The 20,787-nt window shown below is 44.1% G+C and overlaps 1 protein-coding gene across 3 annotated transcripts in view; it reads left to right on the top strand.

Annotated features, from left to right (window-relative positions):
* KDM5B (lysine demethylase 5B) overlaps positions 1 to 20,787 on the top strand; it is a 55,249-nt gene that overhangs the window by 17,312 nt on the left and 17,150 nt on the right. Inside the window, exons 1-14 of one of the 3 annotated variants that reach the window (XM_040085448.2) lie at positions 1,133 to 1,267; positions 3,324 to 3,458; positions 6,567 to 6,660; positions 7,809 to 7,912; positions 9,341 to 9,499; positions 10,046 to 10,165; positions 10,596 to 10,754; positions 11,208 to 11,389; positions 14,131 to 14,293; positions 15,290 to 15,409; positions 17,004 to 17,198; positions 17,743 to 17,924; positions 18,666 to 18,790; positions 19,116 to 19,266. In XM_040085448.2, coding sequence (XP_039941382.1) covers positions 6,630 to 6,660; positions 7,809 to 7,912; positions 9,341 to 9,499; positions 10,046 to 10,165; positions 10,596 to 10,754; positions 11,208 to 11,389; positions 14,131 to 14,293; positions 15,290 to 15,409; positions 17,004 to 17,198; positions 17,743 to 17,924; positions 18,666 to 18,790; positions 19,116 to 19,266 — 1,691 coding nt within the window. In that variant the 5' untranslated portion in view covers positions 1,133 to 1,267; positions 3,324 to 3,458; positions 6,567 to 6,629. Of the gene's footprint in view, positions 1 to 1,132; positions 1,268 to 3,323; positions 3,459 to 6,566; positions 6,661 to 7,808; positions 7,913 to 9,340; positions 9,500 to 10,045; positions 10,166 to 10,595; positions 10,755 to 11,207; positions 11,390 to 14,130; positions 14,294 to 15,289; positions 15,410 to 17,003; positions 17,199 to 17,742; positions 17,925 to 18,665; positions 18,791 to 19,115; positions 19,267 to 20,787 lie in introns of those variants that run through there. The other 2 variants (XM_040085446.2, XM_040085447.2) reach the window with 2 other exon arrangements.

Below are 20,787 nucleotides of genomic sequence, written 5' to 3'. Positions count from 1 at the left end.
GAAACTCTCTGGAGCTGCTCAGAAGGGAATAGAACAGAATAGCATGTTTTCATTAAAGCTCATGTTCAGTCCAACAGCAAAAATTGCTTAAACCAGCCAGTTTCTAATACCCAGAGCAGCTCTCCACAGGGGGTATTTATTTTCCTCTTATTTTGAAATTGGACTACACAGGCCTGGGGTGTCTCCAGAGTAGTGAACCTGTTCGTACTGGTTCCTGCCACCTGCACCTCGTTCCCAGCTGTAGTAACAGTGTGTCTGCCCCGGGAGTCACACTGAATTCCCAGAGGGAAAAGTGTCCCCTGCATCAGCTGAGCTATCCAGTATCTTCTGTCAGTGCATCTTCTGTGGTGCATTGCCCAGATGTTCATGATTTAAAGTTCAGCTACGTTTTGGGGGCCTCGAGGTGGACTTATTTCTGTTTTTCACTGAATCCAGCTGACTCAGTAACTGTGCATGTGCTCTCTTTTCCAAACTAAAGCTTGAGTGGCCTTAGTGGGATTCGTATTTCCAAAGATTTATATGTGTTTGCCTCTGATAAAGATGTTTCAGTGTAAGACAGTTCTCTGGCACCTTCATGGTTCCTGGAGAAACATGAGCACCTCTGGAGTTTGGTGGGTTTTACCCTCCATAGATGTGTAGCAGGGGTAAACCAGTTGTGTTCTACAAGTGCAGGGAACCTGACTGATTGGCTTTTGTGTAAATTACTACCAATTTAATTCCTACTACTAAATGTCTAAACCTGGAGGAGATGACTATATCCCTTTCCTCCCCCAATCTTTTGACTTCCTGAAGGCCTTGTGACCATTCCTCCTTTGTCCTTTGTCTGCCAAAGCAGCTGCTCCTCCGTGGCTTCAGCTGATGGATTTTAACTTGCTCTGTGCCACTGCTGAGGGTTCAAGGATCATGTGTGCAACCATCCTGTTGGAATATAACCAAATCATGGTCAGAGTGTGTGGGATGAGCTTCTGGGGAGTGGCTGGTGGAAGCTCAACCTGGCCAGAGCCTGCTTGGGAAGAGGGAAGCTCTGGAGAGATGCCAGCTGTGTCCTTGCTTGCAGATAGTTGATCACCAGTGTAGGAGTAAAGGAGGGACAGAGGAATTCTCATCCTTAGAAATTAACAATTCTAGGTGTTCTCTTGGTGAATTAGCAGCCATTCCATACCACTGCCTTTGCCTCGGGTTAGAGAGGCACTGGGAAATGTCTGTGCTTAAATAGGTGTGAGACATCTTTAGTTAGGAAAGGCTTTCTGGTGTTTTTCAAGGAGCAGTGAGTGCTCTTTTTTTGTGGGGTTTGGGGCTCTTTTGGTTGGTTGGTTGGTTTTTTGATTGTTTGGGGGTTTTGGGGTGGGTTTTTGTTTTGTGGGGGTTTTTTGGGGTTTGTTTTTTTTTTTCCTTGGGAGTTTGGGGGGATTTTTTTGTTTGTTTTTTGGAGGGGTTTGGTTTTGGGGCTTTTTTTGTTTGGTTTGTGTGGGGTTTTTTGTTGTTTTTGTGTGTGTTTAGTTTGGGTTTTTTTTGTTTTGGGTTTGTTTGGGCACTGTGCTGAAGTGAGGCACAATCTGTTGGTTTTCAAGGTTTTCTTACACTTTTGTTTAGGAAAAGCTGTTTGCCTTCTAGATCTTTGTTTTCAAGAATCATATGTCTTTTATTATCTGAAGCAGTAGAAACTCCTTTTTTTTTCCCCCTGATAATTTTGCTTTTCACATGAGGAAATGATTCAAGGACCCAGATTTTAAAGAAGTTCTTTTCTGTTCTCTCATTTTCAACCTTTTCCTGGATATTTGCTCTTTCTGCTTGCCTGTTTTCTGTTCTGAGAAATTGTTATTTTTTGCTTTCTTCCACTGCTGTTGATGTCACATCATCTCCTTTCGTCTTTGGTAGATGCCTCACGTGTGGAAACATTTAAGGCCAGGTTGGATGGGTCTCAACCTCGTCTAGTTGAAGGTGTCCCTGCCAATCTCAGGGGCTTAGAAGAAGGTGATCTTTAATGTCCCTTCTCACCCAAATCCTTCAGTGAACCTGTGATTCTGGTTCCAGTGGGAGCTTTAAGGGGCCAGGCTCTTGGGAAGAGGCAGCTGCAGTGCTCTGGGGCTCCAGACCCAACCTCTGAGCATCACTCAGGACTCACTGTTCATGTGCATGTGATGCAGAGTGAGTGGTACTGCGGATTTAATGCTGAAATTAAGTCAGCCATTTGCTTTCAGAGTATAAATCTAGGGTTTACAAAGTCTGAGACTGAAGGCAGTCTGAAAGCAAACAGCAGTTCTGGAGGTTCCTTTGGTCGGTGTTGTGGGCTGTGGGTGATGGTTAATGACATCCTGCTTTTTTTGTTAAATACATCATTTTTCAGCATAGACTTCTCTTCTAAAATAACACTTTTTCCTCCTTCGCCCCTACCCCCCTCCGTTCTGGCAGTCATTTGTTTCTGAAAGTCTGTTTTCTGTGCTGTCTTTAGGGCATCATCATCCTTACACCACTGCAGTGGTTCTCTCTGTTCTTTACCGCTCTCTCTTGCTGAGAAAATGCTTGTGATGGGAACAGACTAACAGATCTGGGGAAATGTGGATCCAGCAATTTCATGAATTACTTCCTGGCAGCATGAGCTTTTTTCTTTCTGTAGGATTTGCTGTTTACTCATTAAAAACTGTTACATTTTGTCTGCAGTTACTGAGTGTTGTGTGGCTTGACAAACGGGGAATTGTCATTAATTATTCTGTTTCTTGCCAGAGGTATGCACAGTTTTCAGCAATTAAATGTGTTCATTCAGCAGCTTGAAAGAACTAAAACTGTTCTTGCCTCTTTTCCCTTCTACCCTTAATTCAAGCAGCAGTTGTCCTCTCCAAAACATGGAAGGAAGGGAGCTCCTGCAATGTGCGTGGTACAGAGCTGTATTTCAGTTAGGACAGGGATGTTTGATAGGTTGTAATTTACTTTTATATTGCTCTGTATGTTGGCAGCACAGCCACTCAACCTTAGGACATTCAGCAGTTTCAGAGTGCTGGTGACCGAGTCTGCAAAGGCCCCATCTGCCAGAAGAGCTGGGCTTGATATTCCACACAGAGAAATGTTTGGTACTCATTAACACTTAAAGGATGACTTCAGCTTGATTTAAGATCCATTATTATGGCTATTGCAGCCGATAAAATGATCAGAAAAAGTGATGTTGTGCCTTGTTCGGATAGGTAACGTTACCATTGTCATACATGCTGTTTATTAACTCAGCATGGGAATTATTAAGGGCCTGTCTATGTTCTTTCCATGAGCCAGGAAATTGTTCTAGGGAAACAAGGGGAGACAGAAATGAAGTAATCAAATTGTCTCTTTAGTGCTTGCAGAAGCCAGATCTGAGCAGTGACACGAAGGACAAGGAGTACAAGCCCCACGACATCCCGCAGCGGCAGTCGGTGCCGCCGTCGGAGAGCTGCCCGCCCGCGCGCCGCGCCAAGCGCCTGACGCCCGAGGTGAGCCCGCCCAGGGCAGCAGGGCACCCTGAGCACATCACTGTGTGTGTGCAGGAGCAGCTGCCTCACTCCGTCAGGGCTACCGAAACATTTATAAATGCGTGAATCGTAAATAATGGGTCAGAATTGTCTGATACTTTACCAAGCGTGTTCCTGAGGTTTGGAGTTCTGGGAGGCTCTGCTGTGGGAGCTGTTAGTGAGGGTGTACAGTGGGGTTATGCTTTCAGCATCATGTAGATACTCTGGGGCTCTTAGATTAAAATGCAGGTGACAGATCCTGGAAATGAAGCAGCTTTGATCTGTTGTTCCTTAGTCAGTGAGCAGCACTTATTCTCCAAATGTACCGGGAGGTTTCTGTACATCTCTCGTGAGCTGAAGCCAGCTATTAGAGCGGGGAAGATTTTGGTTATAATGTTAGCATTGTTATAATTCATTTTTCACTCGAGTTCCATCAAGTTGTGTTAATTTACCCGTGCAATATAAGGAAAAAATATATTCCATCAAGTCATTGTGGTTCTGCACAATCTTGCATGTCCTTAAGAAACAATATTTATTTGGATAAGCATGAAATGTATTGGTTATATCTCAGTATCTTCTATGAAGACATATTTTAGGAGATCATGTCTCCTTTGTTGCTGGAAAACAGTAATACTTTGGCTCCAGCCTTTCCAGCCTGCTGATCCTATCTCCAGAGAGTTCCTATTTCTTTTGTTTGAGCAGATGAAGAGTAGGGGAGGATATTCCCAGGCGAGGGTCTGATTAGTAGTGACATCATGAGTTAGGAAGGTCACAGTTTGTTTCAGACTCTTATTAACTCCCATTGTTCTGGTCTTGGTCTTTATTAGTACCAATAGTACAGCTTAGCTGTTGTAAATCCTGCCTGTAATTAGGCTTGGTTAATGAGTTACAATTAAGGGTTTCTAAAGCTTTTCAACTCAAATACCTGGTTACAAGTGGATTTATGATTCTGAGCTTCAGTAAAACTTCAGTAGTTTGGGCTGAAACTTTCCATTTGAAGTGTCTGCCTGTGGTTGAAGGATACTTGTTCTCATGGATCCCTTAAGAATTGACAACAGGACAAATACACACTAAAATTCCAGCTGTTTCTCTGGCAGTGGTGTCAGATGGCACTGACAGAGCACATTTTTGAATTTTGGGGGAAACCAACTGCTCATCCTTAGCCAAAAGGCAAGGCTGTCCTCTCAGCTCTTGCCCCAAGCACTGCTGATGTTGTAAACATCATTTTTTGGAAAGAAAATCCGTAATTAAGATCATAACTGGAACATACAGCGCTAAGGCTGAATTGAGCAACAGGGACTGTTGGCTTACCCAGGAGCTGTAGAGTTTTAAGACAGCAGTTTCCCAAAGTTAAGATTTGTTAGTATCAATCTTGCTGTTCCGTGTCAGTGCAGTCAGAGAAGATGATTAAATCCATTTTATTCAGTATTGGAGCTCCAAGCAGTTGTAATTTGCACTGACCTGGTTGCAGAAGAGTAACGTTTGGGTCACATCTCAATTTTTCCCTCTAATGAGATACACAACAATTTGTCAGTGTCTTAAGCTGTGAGTCTTAAATTCATTCTCATGTTTGCCAGTTTGATGTGTCCTGTGTTTCAAAGGCTGACCGAAAGCATTTAGAAGAAGTGGACCACAGGGAAGTACTGGAAATTATTGTGGCCCGTAGGATAAGTGTTGTTTGCAGTTGTGAGACACATGCAGTTTTACCTTGCCCTTTCCTACCTAGTGAGTAAACAGCCAGGAGAAAATGTGCTTAATGAGAAAGGAAAAGGGCAATGACTGCCTAGGCTGGTTTTGTAATGCAGAGGCTTTAAGTGCTTGATGTAGAACAGTTCAGTGTGAAAGACCACAACAATGCAGGGGAGGTGAGAGTGAGATGACTTGATGTGATAAAAGGCTCAGGCCAAACCAGGAGCTGCTCTTGTGAAGATCAGTATCAGCTGAAGCACAAAAGGCACAGCTCAGAGGAGCTGAAGATGCAGAAGCTGGGGGTCTGTCCTTGCACTTGAGGTTCAGGGCAGGCTGCCCCTGAGGCAGAACTGCTGCACACAATGAGCTACTTCTGTTGGTTCAGATCTTAAGCAATGGAACATCCTCCTGGTCTGATGGAGGTAATTGGGCAAAGAGAACAAAAGTGATTAAGAGATAATGTCAAAACCAGCTCTGTAAAAATTGAAATGAAACAACCAATGCCTGCAAAAAGCACTAGACTGAACAACAGTTCCCACCCCTTGGAGTACCTGGGGCTGTGTCCAGTCCTGCCTTAGACCTGGGCCACACATCCCCTCTTCTGGGCTTCAGAGAGTGGCTGAAAGTTGCATGACCTCATTTCCTTAAAAAACAGTGTTGGAGAAACCTCTTGTAACACTGAGGGATTTGAGAATTGTTCTCCCACCATCTCAAAACTTCAGGGAAGGAATGTGAGCATTAAATGGAAGGGCATTATTCTGTGTTGAAAGTTTGAAGATGCACCAACAAAGGTCCCTGCTTTGGAGACTGGAGCATGTTCTGCTCCTCAGGAGTACAAGAAAATCTGTGAAAGCACCGAGTTCCTTGTTCTTTGCTTCTTAATGGGTCCCACTGAAAGCAAACCCAAATCCTGGTATCATTATTGGCATGGACGTTTTGGAGGATTTGTTTTCAAATCTTCCAAGTTGTTCCCTGCATTATTTCTCTCTGAACTAATTGTAAATAATTGAAGACAAGTATTTCAGAACTCCAGGTGTCTCTTTAGATTGAGTGGTTTGTAAGGTTCTGAGTTGAATTGAAGCCCTCAGAGTTTCTCTCTGACTCTCACCTGTCTGCCTTTTTCCTGGAACGAGGCAAGTTACAAGTCTCAAGCTCAAAATCATCAAATGGTTTGCATTGGGAGAGACCTTAGAAAATGTTTAGTTGGGACTCACAGAGCCAGCCTTTCCCACAGCCAGCTGGAGATTCCAAACTCATCTCTCTGTGCTTGGGCGAGCAGCCAGATCAGCTGGCAGCGAGCATCTTCCCAAACACAAGTGGCAAACCAGAGTCTTCCAGCTAAGGACGTTCCTGAGGGGGTTTTCCTTGGTTTTTATTTTAATTTTTTTTCATTTTTTAAAGGCAACCAATGTTAAAACTGAGACTGACCCTCCAGAAGCCAGAACTCACAATCTGAGACGCAGAATGGGCTGTGCCCCTCCAAAGAGTGAAGGTGGTGAGTGAAACGCAGCGTGAATGCAGCTTCTGTTACTTGGCACAAATGTTTTAGGGCTAGAGCTAAAATCAGCAGTTGGAATTATTCGAAGTATTTTATAAAAACCTCAACTTTCAGTTAATTTTAAAATTGGATTTTTTTTGATAAAAAGTTCTTTTATGGGTTTGAAGTATTTTGGGGGTTTTTTTCGTTGTATGTGGTTGAGTTTTCTTGAAGATGATATTTTTATTTGAAAAAGACTTGTACTTTTTTGATCTTGGGTGTCTCTTCTGGAACAATCGGAAATGAGACTGGAGCCATGTTTTTGTTTTGTAATTTACATAACATTAGTCCATGAGCTTTAAACAGAAGATACTCTTTTAAAAATGTATCAGATATCAGACACTTTTAGGAAAGAATTTGGACTTGAAATCAGGAAATTAAACTCATGAAGGCAAAAGATAGTATGTTTTGAGCTTAATGATAAAGTTCCCTTAATATGATTAAGTTGCTGCTATCAGCAGTCCTGAGTCTAGTCTCTCCTTAAAAAATAATTATTTGAGACTGAGAAGCAATATTTAATGCTATCAAACAGAAGAATAAGCTTGCTGATAAATAATTTAGCCAAATACAGGAACCATTTACAACTATTCAATAATTGAAATTACCTGAGCAATCTGTCACTCTCATTTGTTCATTCAAAATATATATTTTTTTTTTCAATAAGTTGTTTAGATTATGGTGTTTTGTAATTTGATTTTTTTTCTTCAAGATGTCTCTAAGCAGTAGCCTCCTTCCCCCAAGAATAGAAGGCAAAAGCTCTTGACAACATTCTTTTACACCACATGGAAAGAAAACCTTAGCTTATAAACCTGCACATAATTTAATTAAAATTAATTGAAATGGCATATAAAATACTAAAAAACTATGGGCTGTGACAGCCAGTGCTGGCTCATGGTGGTGTGCTGGGATTTTTGGATAATACTGGGTTCTGGAGGCACTGCAGGAGTTCAAGTCTTGCCCTACTCTGACCGAAACAAGTGCAGAGGGGATAACAATTCAAACAACTCTGGTATGATGCAGTCTAACAAGCAATAAATAAAACAAATAATTACTAAGAATGCTAAGCATTGAAACATTTTGTAATTTTTTTTTTTTCCTTTGTCCAGACAAGGAAATGCGCAGTGTGGTGAAACTCCCTGAGAAGAAAGAACTTTCTGGGGAGCCAGAGAAGGACAAATCCAAAGTCAAATCTAAAAAACCCACCAATGCTGTGAGTACCCCCTGCCTTCCTGCAGCTGCATGTTTTGCAGGCATTTCTGGATTTCTCAGGGGTGTGCAGTAAGACCTGCTGTCACTTTGTCACGTGGAGGACTCTTGTCTTCTTCCTGGAGCCCTAGGCTAAAGCACAGCAGTGTTTGTGCCTGCTGGAATATCAACACTGCCAAAGCTTCCTGCCTCTCAAAGCTGGAAATGACAGCATGGTTAAGTTTTCATTATCTATAACTAGAGGAACTTATTTTCTGTCCCCAAAGTGCAGTCTCAAAATAAGCATTATGAAAGCATAGTCCAGTGGAAGTGGTTCTCGTGTGACCTGATCCTCCCTACTGCTTTGTAACCTCCGGGGAGCTCCGTGCAGGCTGTGACACATGGCGCTTCACAGACCTGCCCCTGATTCCACAATTTCAGCACTAAATTGGAAGCTTTGTTCAAATGCATCTTAAAACCCCCACCCTGTTCCTGCTCCAGCTCTCCCACACCACCAGCTATCCCCCAAAACCCCCACCTGACTGAAGGCAGTGGGAATTGTTTCGCTTTTGAGAAGATAATGCTGAGATTGTCTGCTACGAGTTGGATCCCTTCTAAAACCAAACGTGTTCTCATTGAACCCACACCTGTAGCTGGTACCTGAGGATGAGGAGTGCAAATCCCAGAAGCCTGACAACCTCACTGCCCCAAATGAAAAAAGCTTGTGGGGAGGAGCAGGAGATGCTGCTGCTTTTTTTAGCAGCATAAGGCAAGAGGTTCTGCCTGTCCTCATGACTCTGTTCTGTGTTTAGGAAGAGCCTTCCAGGCTATTGCTCATGAGAGCTGGGTGTAGGACAAGCTGCAGAGAGCCCATCCCAGGCTGGAGTGCCTCTGCCTGTCCCTGGGGCTTGAGAGCTGCTCTGTCAGAATTAAGAGCTGCCCCTCTACCCAAAGCTCTCCTGGGAGGTTGGTGCCTTCTCTGGGGAACATAAGGAACACCCCCAGCAGCAGGAACCCCTTTCTCTCCAGATTTCTGTCTTCCAATGCAATTGGTCTCAGAGGGGAATGAAACACCCGAGGCTGCACATGGGAAAAGGGTTTGTGAGCCCCCAGCAAGTGTTGGGTTATTCCTGCCCAGCCCCAGGTGTTGGGTTGGACCTGCCAAGGCCACAGTGCTGCTGATGTGAGCTATCCTGGCACTCAGTCAAGTCTCCTGGCATTTGAGGAAAAAAAAAATGCATGGAAAGGCTTGCAGCTCTTGTGGTCTTTCCTTAAATTACAGAGGGAGGTGTTTCAGCTTCTAAAAGGGTATTCAGGGTGTGTTTGTCTCATTTCCATTGCAGAGGTAAAGTAAGAATCAGCTTTGAAAAATGTCACAGGTAGGAGTTACCAAACTGCTTTCACACTGAGTTACCTTCAGCTCCCATTCCTTCTGTGGAATTTTGTGTTGCAGGTGGATTTGTATGTGTGTCTCCTGTGTGGCAGTGGGAATGATGAGGACAGACTCCTGCTGTGTGACGGCTGTGATGACAGTTACCACACCTTCTGTTTAATTCCACCCCTCCATGATGTTCCCAAGGGGGACTGGAGGTGTCCCCAGTGTCTGGCTCAGGTAATCTGACAAATCACTGCAGTTAGGCCAAAGGCTGATTTGTATTTTGTGGGGTTTTTTAAACTGATCACAGGAATAGAAAGTACAATTTGTTCTTATTTAAGGTTGTGCAAACAAGGTGATAGAGGTAAAGCTAAGATGAAGGCTGGGAATGTTTTATATTGCAAAGCTGACACTGTTTTGAGCCAAAAATTGGTCTGCCTTTGAAGAACATTCTGGATTTTAACTGATACCTTTGTACTTAAGATTGGAGTCTATCTGGGTGCTTCAGTGTGGTGGTTTATGGATCTTACCCTGTTTAACTCTGCTAGAGTAAGGAGAAATTAGGCATATTAATTCATTAATGTTTAAGCAGATTTATAAATAGATATTGTAATTTAGTGAATCTAGCAGAGTTCCTTCTTCTCCTTGCCTTTTGGGAGTGTTTTCATTTCAATGGTGTCCTTCTTCCTTACTGCTTAGAAGCTGTTATAGGAGCCCATTTGTGTAAATCTGAGCACAGTGTCGTGTTGATGCTTTACAGAAACAATTACATTTCACTTGCAGGAGTGTAACAAGCCTCAAGAAGCCTTTGGCTTTGAACAAGCAGCACGAGACTACACTCTCCGCACGTTTGGGGAAATGGCTGATGCCTTCAAGTCAGACTATTTTAACATGCCAGTACACGTATGTTCCTGCTTTATCCTCCATTTTGTGTGGTTAGCTAAAATAGGTAATCTGGGGAGGGAGGAAGGGAGGGATTCTGGTCTGGAATGGGATGAAATCCCAAATCAGAGGTTCTCATTTACATCATCAAATCCTGGTTCTTGCTGGTGTTGTGGTTTCTTGTTCCACCAGCTGCTTGTGGTTTTATTTGTTTTTTTCTCACTTTAGAAGAAGTGTCTGTAGGGAAGAGAGCAGTGACAGCCATTCCTGAGAGAACAGGGCAGCAGTATCTCCTGCAACCACATCTCTGCTCCAGTTGTTTTTCTCTTGTTGAAACAATTTTAAAATGAGGAAAAGCTTCAAGCTAATGGAGGTTCCTCCCTGTGACAGCTTTGATGCACATGCTTCTTATCTACCAATTCCTCAGTACATACTCCCTTTTCATGCCTAGATGGTCCCCACTGAGCTGGTTGAAAAAGAATTTTGGAGACTTGTCAGTACCATTGAAGAGGATGTGACAGTGGAATATGGAGCTGACATTGCTTCGAAGGAGTTTGGCAGTGGCTTCCCAGTTAGAGGTGGGAAGTTTAAAGTTAGACCAGAAGAAGAGGTAGGTCTTTGAGTTCACTGTGAATGTTTTTGTTGCAGTTTTTCGTTGACTAACTCTCCTTGGTTCAAAGCACAATAATGGAACTGGGTTGCAAAGTGTTTGTTTTGAGTGTCTGGCGGAGTAGTTGAAGAGGAGAATCACACTGGGGTTTTGAATGAATAAAACTTGTTGTGATCAGCCATTCAAAGCCATAGGTTTATTCTAGTAGTTAATAAATAACTTCCAAACCAAATAAAACCAAATAAAAACTGCCTTATTTTAACAAAGCAGGGCAGGTCAGGGTTGTGAAAGAGGCAAAGACAATGGAGGGTTTAGTCTTTGGGTCATTGACCTGATTCTTATGTTCCTTAGCTGGGAAAAGTGCTTTTCTTCTATTGCTCTTGAGCAGTTTTATCTTCTTGGGGTTTTCACTTCTTGATGAATAAACCTGTGACTGTTCTGTTCAATTTTCAGGAATACCTTGATAGTGGCTGGAATTTGAACAACATGCCTGTGATGGAGCAGTCTGTGCTTGCTCACATCACTGCGGACATCTGTGGGATGAAATTGCCCTGGCTGTACGTAGGAATGTGCTTCTCCTCATTTTGTTGGCATATAGAAGACCATTGGAGCTATTCCATTAACTATCTGCATTGGTGAGTTTGAGGAATAAACCCAGTCTAGGAAACAGTCTCCCCTTCCTTCCCTAATCCCCTTAATTAATGGAATAAAAGCAGATTCACAGAGCTCAGCCAGAGTAACCGTTGCTGTCCTGTTGCAGCAGGGTCAAATCTGACAGTGGAATTCTTACATTGGTTTGCTTTTGGACAAGAGGTCATATTTGGAAAGAGACATCCATTCCCAGTTTTAAAAAAATCCATGAGAGATGCAGCAGATATTCCATCAATCTTTTATTATATTCAATGTTAACGAAAAACCATGCGAGTTTTCTTTTAAAAATCATCCAACTTCAGCTAACAGCTCAGTTCCGGCACATTTTGTGTGTTAGATGGATCATGCTGTCATAAATCCTCTCATCAAGCCAACACTTGTCAGTTGTAATCAGGACAGATCTTTGCCATCTCTTTGATATTCTAAATAGACTGAACTCCTTGAACTTCTCACCTTACAACAGCTTTTCTAGAATCTGGATTATGGTTGTCACTCTTCCTGAAACCTGTCAAGCTCTTTCTCTTTCCTAGTTCATAGGAGTATTCAAGCAGAATGGTGAAACCACATCCCAGCTGCTGTTCAGTGGGTGCTTTTTGGTTGGTTATTCAGTTGCTGCACCTTGAAATAGCAGCTTCTGCAGTGCAGCTCAAGAGCCAGTGACTTAATTCACTTGCTTTCCTGCAAAAACAAATGTTTGAGTGAGGGTGAGTGAAGGAGGGACAGGATTACATGGTAAAAACGATCTTTTTTGTCGTGTGTTACTGCTTTTTTTTTTTCCTCTTTGTCTGAGTCTTCAGTCAGACTGAAAACTGTAGGTGGGAGGGAAGATTGCAGCACAGATTTCATTTCCTCTAGGAAAGTTTTCCTCACTCTTCTTAGAATGGCTTTCTGTCCTCCACAGTGTGCCCACATTGCATTTTTGTCTGCAGAAGGCCAGAAGGGTGTGTCATTGCATAGATGTACTAGTTTATACACAAGGTACATTCAGACACACATGAAAATTGCTTGACTTGCTTTCAGTTTATTTATCCTCCGGCAGGAAAGTCCTTGATATCCTTTCATTTGCAGATATTCATCTTTATTTCCCTTCAGTGCAGAGGTTTAAGTCTGCATTGGAGAGCAATGTGCGGTTGAGGTTAAAGCTGTTCTTGGCCAGAGCAGTCTGAGCAACCTGCTTCTGCAGAGCCAGTGCTCCAACTCTAAATCAAAGACTCCAAATGCAGGACTGGTTCTTGGGAGAGTCCTAGGGATGGTGTGTCCATCTTCAGCATTCCCATGTGCCTTGGAGGAGCCTGTGTCCTGCCTGGTGCAGGGTTGTGAGCAGCCAATCCCAAGTGACCCAGGCTGCAGCAGCAGATCTTTCCCAGGGCTGAAGGCAATAGTCCTGCAGAACTCTGAGTCCTGTGTTAGTTCTAGAAATGGTAAAAAGAAAAGAAAAAACAAAAAAAAAAAAACCCTGAACTTTTGCTTCTAAAGATGCTTGGAAATAAATAAGTCAGTCCTGGACAGAGGAAGAATTGCCATCATTGCTGCTGGTATTTGTACAGGCAGGGATGTGGAGCAGTCAGGAAGCAGAGCAAAAAGACCTGTGACCTCCGCTGCTGCTCCCTCAGGCTGCTGGCACCACAACAGCTGCATTAGAACTCTGTTACCTGTTCCCCTGAGGTCCAGAGACCCCCAGTTCCAGTGTCCTGCTCCAAGTTTAGCACAGTTCATATCTGTCACCCATTCCTCAGGGAGCCCAGTCCAGACACAGGATGGTTTTTAGTTGCATTTGTGGCTGGTCTTCCTGGATTCCTAGAGTTGTCCCAGGATGATGGCCAGGTCCAAGGCTGCAAAGTTGTTTAACACTCTGTAACAACTCCTCCTGTGATTCCTTGTGTGTAACTGCCCCTCCACAGTCCATCCTGCTGGCTGTCCTCTTCCCCTGGCTTTGTGAGTGAATGAACTCCTAGGGATGAGAGATAGACTTCTGGATCCACACTTCACTCTTTTCTTTTGGAATCCTCCCAATTGTTTCATGGTTGATGGAAGAAAAAAACACTGTTGGGTCAGTTTTAGTCTGCCAGCTCTTCAGCAGTCTTGGAATAAGGTGATTTGTCTGTTTTCCTTTCTAAATACCTTTTCTAAGTTCACTCTTTCTAAGGCCCTGGCAGTACTTTTGTCTCAGTGCTGCATTGAGCTGGTGTCAGTGTAAGCTTGAAACAGTATCTGCTGGAAGACATCTGCATCCCCTTAATTCTCTCAGCAGCCTTGCATCAGGTAAAGCTGGTGTGCAAAGTTCTTTGTTCCTACTCTGGATATAATTTTTTTTCCCCTTGAAGTCTTGCATAATTTGGAAGTCTGATTTCTACTTCCTACGTCTTGCTTTTATGGCAGTTATGCGTAAGACAGAAAGAACTGGCTTTGGTTTTTGGACCCAAGAGGGAGTTTGTGTTCATAGGAAAAGACAGGCAGCTTATGTTTTGAAGTTGTGCTGGAATCAGCAGAACTTCTTCAGATTTTTTTTCTCCCTCCCCCACAATATTTGAAGTACCTGCTCAGAAGTGTAGGCAGGTCTGGAGAAGAGGGACCTGTGTAAAATGTGAAGATTCAGGAAGGTACAGAACCTTTACATTCCTTCCTGGTGATATACCCTTCCTTTGACATGGTGTATTTTAAAGCAGAAGACTAAAAATGTAACTTAAAGTTTGCTTATATTTAACTTTTTTTAATAATCTTGCAGGGGGGAGCCTAAAACGTGGTATGGAGCCCCAGGGTACGCAGCTGAGCAGCTGGAGGATGTAATGAAGAAACTTGCTCCAGAGCTATTTGAGTCCCAGCCAGATCTCTTGCACCAACTTGTCACCATAATGAACCCGAACACTTTGATGGCCCACGGGGTGCCTGTATGTGTCGGACTCCTGTGCTACTCCCCCAACCCAACCCTCTTTGATTACTTAAAGCTGATAATTGAAGCCACTTTTATTACAGAGGTGGTGTGGTGGTTTCCATGTGTGTTGCATCTTCCTTATCCACACTATAATGTGCCGGTGTGAACAGATGGGCAATGGAATTGTTGCCTTTGGAATCGACTGGCAGACTCTTCTCTGGAGATCCATCTTGCATATTTCTATTTCTGTGTCTCAGCTGGAAGGTTTAGGCTTTACCTTTGGAACAATGGCAGGAGCTCTTGTATGTCTGTTCAATCAGACACTGGTTTTTTGGCACAGAGTTTCTGTCAAGGGCCCAAGCCCCATTCTTCCTTTATTTGTCATCTGCATTCTCTTATTTTTCCTGGATAAGTCCTTAGGTATTTAAAAAACATTTTTTCATCAGATTTCATCTTATTCCATACTAGATTATTCATGGGAATTATGTCCCTTTACAACTTAATTGGCTTTTGATGAGCTGACCTTGGGACTTAAAGGAAAATCTGGAAAAAGCAGCAAAATTTGTGGTGTCTCCTGTGGTAGTCTCCAAAATGGAAGGATGCAGGAAGACCTGCCTGCTTTCATGATGACTGTCTTAGATGAATAATAGTCTATGAATAACAGTCTTAGATGAATAATAACATGAATGTTAAGATTCCCAATTTTTCTTCCCCTTCAGCTGCACATTGGAGAGAGCTGGATCTGTGTTGACCCTAACCCTGAGGTGTGAGGAGCACAAGGCCCAGGCAGCCAACCGAGAGCTGTTCAGAGTGGGGTGTGGCTGAGTGGAACCCTCGGCTTTCCGGGGTTTTACGTGGCACTTTATCAGCTGCCCGTTGTAATTCTTGGGCTTATGCTTTAAAACTCTCGGAAGTCCTCACGGAAGTTCCTGCAAGTTGGAAATCCATGTTCTCCTTGCAGCTGCCAGCTGTGTTTGGCCGTGAGCTGACACTGGGCTGTCTGTCCCCCCAGGTGTACAGAACCAACCAGTGTGCTGGGGAGTTTGTGATCACCTTTCCCAGAGCTTACCACAGCGGCTTCAACCAGGGCTTCAACTTTGCTGAAGCTGTGAACTTCTGCACCGTGGACTGGGTACGTTCCAAACCGATTTTTCCCTAAGTGAGCAGTTCCAAAGCTGTTCCTAGCTGGTGTGCAGCTTTGATTTATTGCTGATGCACAAATCCGGGCCGTAGATCAGAAGAAGCCTGGCACTGGCAGCATGGTGTTTGCTGGAGCAGTTTGTCGTGCACTGAACTGTGGGCTTCCTCTGCTTCTGAAGGTTTGGGTTGGAATTTTGTATCAGGGCTGATGCAGCTTTTGCAGCAGGAGGGAGGCGCAGTCCTGTGCATGCCTGGAGTATGAATGGGATGCACCAGTGCTGCTAGAGTTTGCTCCTTTTTGTGTTCCTAATGGATGAAATTGCTCAGTTTATTGCACTGGGAATTCTCTAAGAGGTGCTTTCTGCAGTTGGAAACCAAGTCCAACTTGGATATCTTTTCTGCTTTAGCTTCTGTGATAAAGTCAGTTGATAAATGTAGCACATTAGTAACAGTTAAAGACATTCGTAGTCCTCTTGTAGGGAAAAAAATAGGAATTGCATCTCATGTGAGAGCATCCTCTTGCGTAGCAGAGGTGCTCCAGGTTTTTAGGGAAGAACACCTTAATGGGAAAAGAGCAGGAAGTTCTCAAGTTCAAGTGGAAGGCTTACAGAGCAGTGCATCATGCCCAGTGAGCTTCACTCAGCTCACCGAACCAGCAGAGATGAGCACACATTACAGTTATGACATTAGAGTTATTAAATAAGATCTTTGTCTTCTTAAAAATAAACACAAATGGAGGACAGTTGTACCTAAGTTAAAAGTAGTTTTACCTTCACAGCAGATGACTCAGACTCAGACACACAGTGCTGGCTGATCTCACAAAGACTCTTTGAAGCTTCTGATATTTCAAATTCTCCTGTGGGTTTTTTTTTTTTCCTCCCAAAAGGTCTTGGCTATTCATAAGTGTAGTCCAACCAAAACGTTACGTAGAAGAGGGAGATGACTAATATTGCAAGAAACTTTCTGCACTTGACTGTGCTCACGTCAGTTGGTTTGGTTTTTCCTCTTGTCCTTCCATGAGTTTCACGTTGGACCCAACACATAGCCTGATTGGACTCTGAGCATCCCTGTCTGTCTGGCCTTACAACAGAGCTGAGTGAAGTGCCCAGCTCAGGATGAGCTGTGTGCTCTGCCTGCAGGGCCATCAGTGCTCCCTGGGCCAGCACCGTTCCTGTCAGCAGGGAGAAGGCTCTGAGTGCCCTGGGACATCCCTCAGCTGCTGGAAACAGGCCAGGCTTATGTACTTGGCCTTTTGATGCTTCCTTGGCCTCAGTGCATTTTTATCTTGGATCTTCCTGAGCCCACTGTGATTTAGTGATTTAGCAGCCCTTAATTACAACCTCTACAAGAGAGGGCACCTCCCTCAGCTACACAGCTCACACCCATAGAGTCCTCTGGGATAGAGCCATGAGCATTCCTGGTGTGCACAGCTTGGGATTTTGATTTCTCTAGTTTTACCCTCTGAAGTATGAACATTGTTGATGGAAGGATTTGTCGTGGCCTTTCCTTGGGGCAGTTTTTGGTTAGTAGCATGCAGAGTGATGTCGTTTCCCAAGTGCCCCCCTGACGCCGTGTCTGCCCCGCAGCTGCCCCTGGGCCGGCAGTGCGTGGAGCATTACCGGCTGCTCAACCGCTACTGCGTCTTCTCCCACGATGAGATGATCTGTAAAATGGCTTCCAAAGCAGATGTCCTGGACGTTGTGGTGGCATCTACAGTCCAGAAAGACATGGCTATTATGATTGAAGAGGAGAAGAGGTTGCGTGAGAAGGTTGATAAACTGGTGAGTTGTAGGGAATAATGGTTTGGGTGAGATGGGGCTTTAAAGATCAGCTCGTTCCATCCCTGCCGTGGGCAGGGACACTTTCCACTATCCCAGGTTGTTCCCAGCCCTATCCAACCTGGCCTTGAACACTTGGAGGGATGGAATTCATTGTAATGAATGAAATAACAGTTGAAACAGTGATGTGAGAACATGCTGGTTCTTGTACTGGGGTGTCAGAGGCTTAGAGGTACCTAGTCCCTTCCTAAGTTGTGGGTTTCAGAGGACCACCTGGGTAAAGAATCATTGATCATGCACATTATTTTAGTACCTGCCCTTTAATGTTGTTCAGGATGTCACTTTTAAGGTAATATCTGTACTTACAGTCGTTTGGTCAGAAGAGCTGATTTTTTCATTAAACAAGATTTCTGTCTACCTGGGTAGAATATCTTATATCTAAACTCCATTATTCTTTTGATAAATTTACCTTCTGATGCTTTATCTTGGAATAGCCTCTTTGTAACAGTCACTTCTTCATCACTTCTTTGATGTGACACTCTTGCAGGGAGTGACTGACTCAGAGAGGGTGACGTTCGAGCTGTTCCCTGACGATGAGCGACAATGCCTGAAGTGTAAAACCACCTGCTTCATGTCAGCAGTTTATTGTCCCTGCAAACCTGGGCTGTTGGTGTGCTTGTACCACGTCGAGGACCTTTGCTCCTGTCCCACCTACAAATACAAACTGGGGTAAGCTTGAGGTAGTAACTAACACCATGATCTGGAAATAGCAGTGTGTGTGTAGATACTGTGGTTTGGTAATCTCTGCAGCCAGTGGGGCTGGTCTCTCTTTCTGTTTCAGTCCTTTGCAAATCCAGTGCCCCCACAACAATGGGACTGTTTTGTGCTCACACACAAAGCCTCTTCAGCATTCAGCTCTTCTTGCTGTATAATGGCAAAAATTGCTGGCTGCGTTAGTTTGCATTTTTATTTATAGCCACCAGGTCATTGTCCCTTAGATCCAGTCCTTGGAGTATTGTTTTGCTTGCCAAGGAGTATTGTTTTGCTTTTTGGAGCTTTCCTTCCCGTTGTTAACTTTCCTGTGCTGTTTAGTACATCTTTGTCCTACATGAATGTAACTTAATCTAAGACAGTGCCACAATTCCTTAGCTGTCCCATAGAAACTGCTTTTTGAAGCAATTACAACACGGAAATTATCTCAAAAGGAACATGGTGAGGTTGTAAGGTCTTAATTGTGTAACTCTGAGTGCACAGAGGCTTAACCAACACATCTTAGAACTACCAAAGGGTTTGGTCTGGAAGGGACCTTAAAGCTCATCACATTCCATCCATGCCATGGGCAGGGACACCTTCCAGCAATCCAGGCTGGCCCAAGCCCTGTCCAGCCTGAATCCTCATCTTGGTGCCCCTCCTTCCACCCTCCTGCTGCCCGCAGTGTTGCTGGAGGTTTGAGTCGTGTGCTGCCCGCAGGTACCGCTACACCCTGGAGGAGCTGTACCCGATGATGAACGCGCTCAAGATGCGCGCGGAGTCCTACAACGAGTGGGCTTCCAACGTCAATGAGGCCCTGGAGGCAAAGATCAACAACAAAAAAAGTGAGGATCTTACCTACTGCCTGTAGCACATAGTTTAAAGGGATTGTTTTATCAGTTCTTAGTTTCTGAACTGTAGTTACTTTTTTCTTAATGTGGCAATAAAAAGAAATCGTTTATCACTTCATGTTTGTAAGTAAATATTTTAGCTGTTACAGTCCCAGCAATGATGCTGAGCTGTCTCTATGTGACAAGACTGTAAATCACTTTTTCACAAAGTGTAACTGAAGTAGAAATAGAAATACATTTAACATGTTGTGTTTCTAAGCCTTACCGTGCAAAATCCATCTCAAAGGGAGACTTCTTAACTTAGTGTCTTTCCCAACAGGTCTCATCAGTTTTAAGGCTTTGATAGAAGAATCAGAAATGAAGAAGTTTCCAGACAATGACCTGCTGCGACACCTCCGGCTGGTGACACAGGATGCAGACAAATGTGCCTCGGTGGCCCAGCAGCTGTTGAATGGCAAGAGACAGACCAGGTTAGTGCTACTCTGTGTCTGCAGCAAAACTGGGGCACCAGAGATGGATGTCAAGAGTCACTGATGGATGCAAGTGCTCTGCAAGACTTAAAAATTGAAAGAATCTTTGTCTCCTCAGCAGAGGCATCTTTGACAGGGAGATTCAGCTTTACTACGTGTAATAAGTTAAATAGCCTGAGTTTTCAAATCTCTTCTTCCTCTGTGTTTGACAGTTAGTCTGTAAATTCATTGCAGCTTTCCCTGAAAAGAAAAAATGGTATGATATGTCCAGACAAAGTAACACTCAGGAAGATACAGTCCCCCTGCCTTTGTGCTGTGGGCACTGTAAATCTGTCCATAGTGCAGGTGTTGTTCTATTCATTACCCTCTGTGTTGTGGAAAACAAAGGCCTTAACTCCCTGAGCTGCTGCTGGTGGGAATGTTGTATGAGAGCTCTGAAAAAATGCCTGCTCTTTACCTTGAATCTTCTAGACAGGTTATTTGCTCAAGGGATTTGAAGTAGGGCAGTGTTCTTTATGATCTGCCTGCCTGGTCCTGCTGGCGCTCCATGACTGAAATTAGCTGAAAAGAGCCAGAACAGAAGGATAAGGCCAGTTCTCATTGCACAAGTCTAGTTGTGCCTGTATTGATGTAAGAGCCTTTCTCTCAGGCTGCACAAATTACCTTTTCTATTGTGTCATTCTTCACCCAGAGATCCCAGACTGGTGTGGGTTGGAAGGGACCTTAAAACTCATCCAGTTCCACCCCCCTGCCATGGGCAAGGACACTTCCCACTGTCCCAGGCTGCTCCAAGCCCTGGCCAGCCTGGCCTTGGACACTTCCAGGGGTGGGGCAGCTGCAGCTTCTCTGGGCCCCCTGTGCCAGGGCCTCATCACCCTCCAGGGAACAATTCCTTCCCAGTATCCTGCCTAATTCTGCCCTCGTTCAGCTTAAAGCCATTGATTAGTGCACCCGGAGTCACCACGGGCACACTGAGCCTCACAGCATGGTGGTTTCTAAGAAAATGTTGGGTTTATGTACGTGGAGAATAGTATGGCTTATGTCCATCAATCTTTAGTGTGAAGTACTTCAGAAAAAATTGTCATTTGTCCCATTTAGAGAAGTGTCACCCATTTCTGCTGCTTTGAGCAATGTGGTGTTTATTGGAGCAGTTGCCTTTTGTGCTGGTAGAAGTGCACATGTGGTTCCTGCCTGTCACCTGCCTCAGCAGGGGTCACGGAGCTCATCACTTGTGTGTTCTTGCAGTACTTTGAAGACTGGCTTGGAAGAACTTTGAGGGTAGAATATTCTGCTGTCACACTTAGACATGATTCTTGTCTTCCTCCCTGGTGTTCCCTCTGTAAGCCTTTGTAGTAGGAGCTTGATAAAAATTCTGTTTTGCTGTCTTGCACACACAGGAGGATGTGTCACAGCAAAATAAAAATACTGCAACAGGGAATGAGAAATTTAGCACTCCCACAGGCATGATTTCTGCCAGACAGGGAACTTCCAACCTAGAGATTTGAGGCACCATCATCCAAG

This window comes from Hirundo rustica, chromosome 24 (genome assembly GCF_015227805.2).
Source record: "Hirundo rustica isolate bHirRus1 chromosome 24, bHirRus1.pri.v3, whole genome shotgun sequence".
NCBI classification, from domain to species: Eukaryota; Metazoa; Chordata; class Aves; order Passeriformes; family Hirundinidae; genus Hirundo; species Hirundo rustica.
Note: the sequence above shows the minus strand (reverse complement) of the source record. Positions and strands in the feature narration are given on the sequence as shown.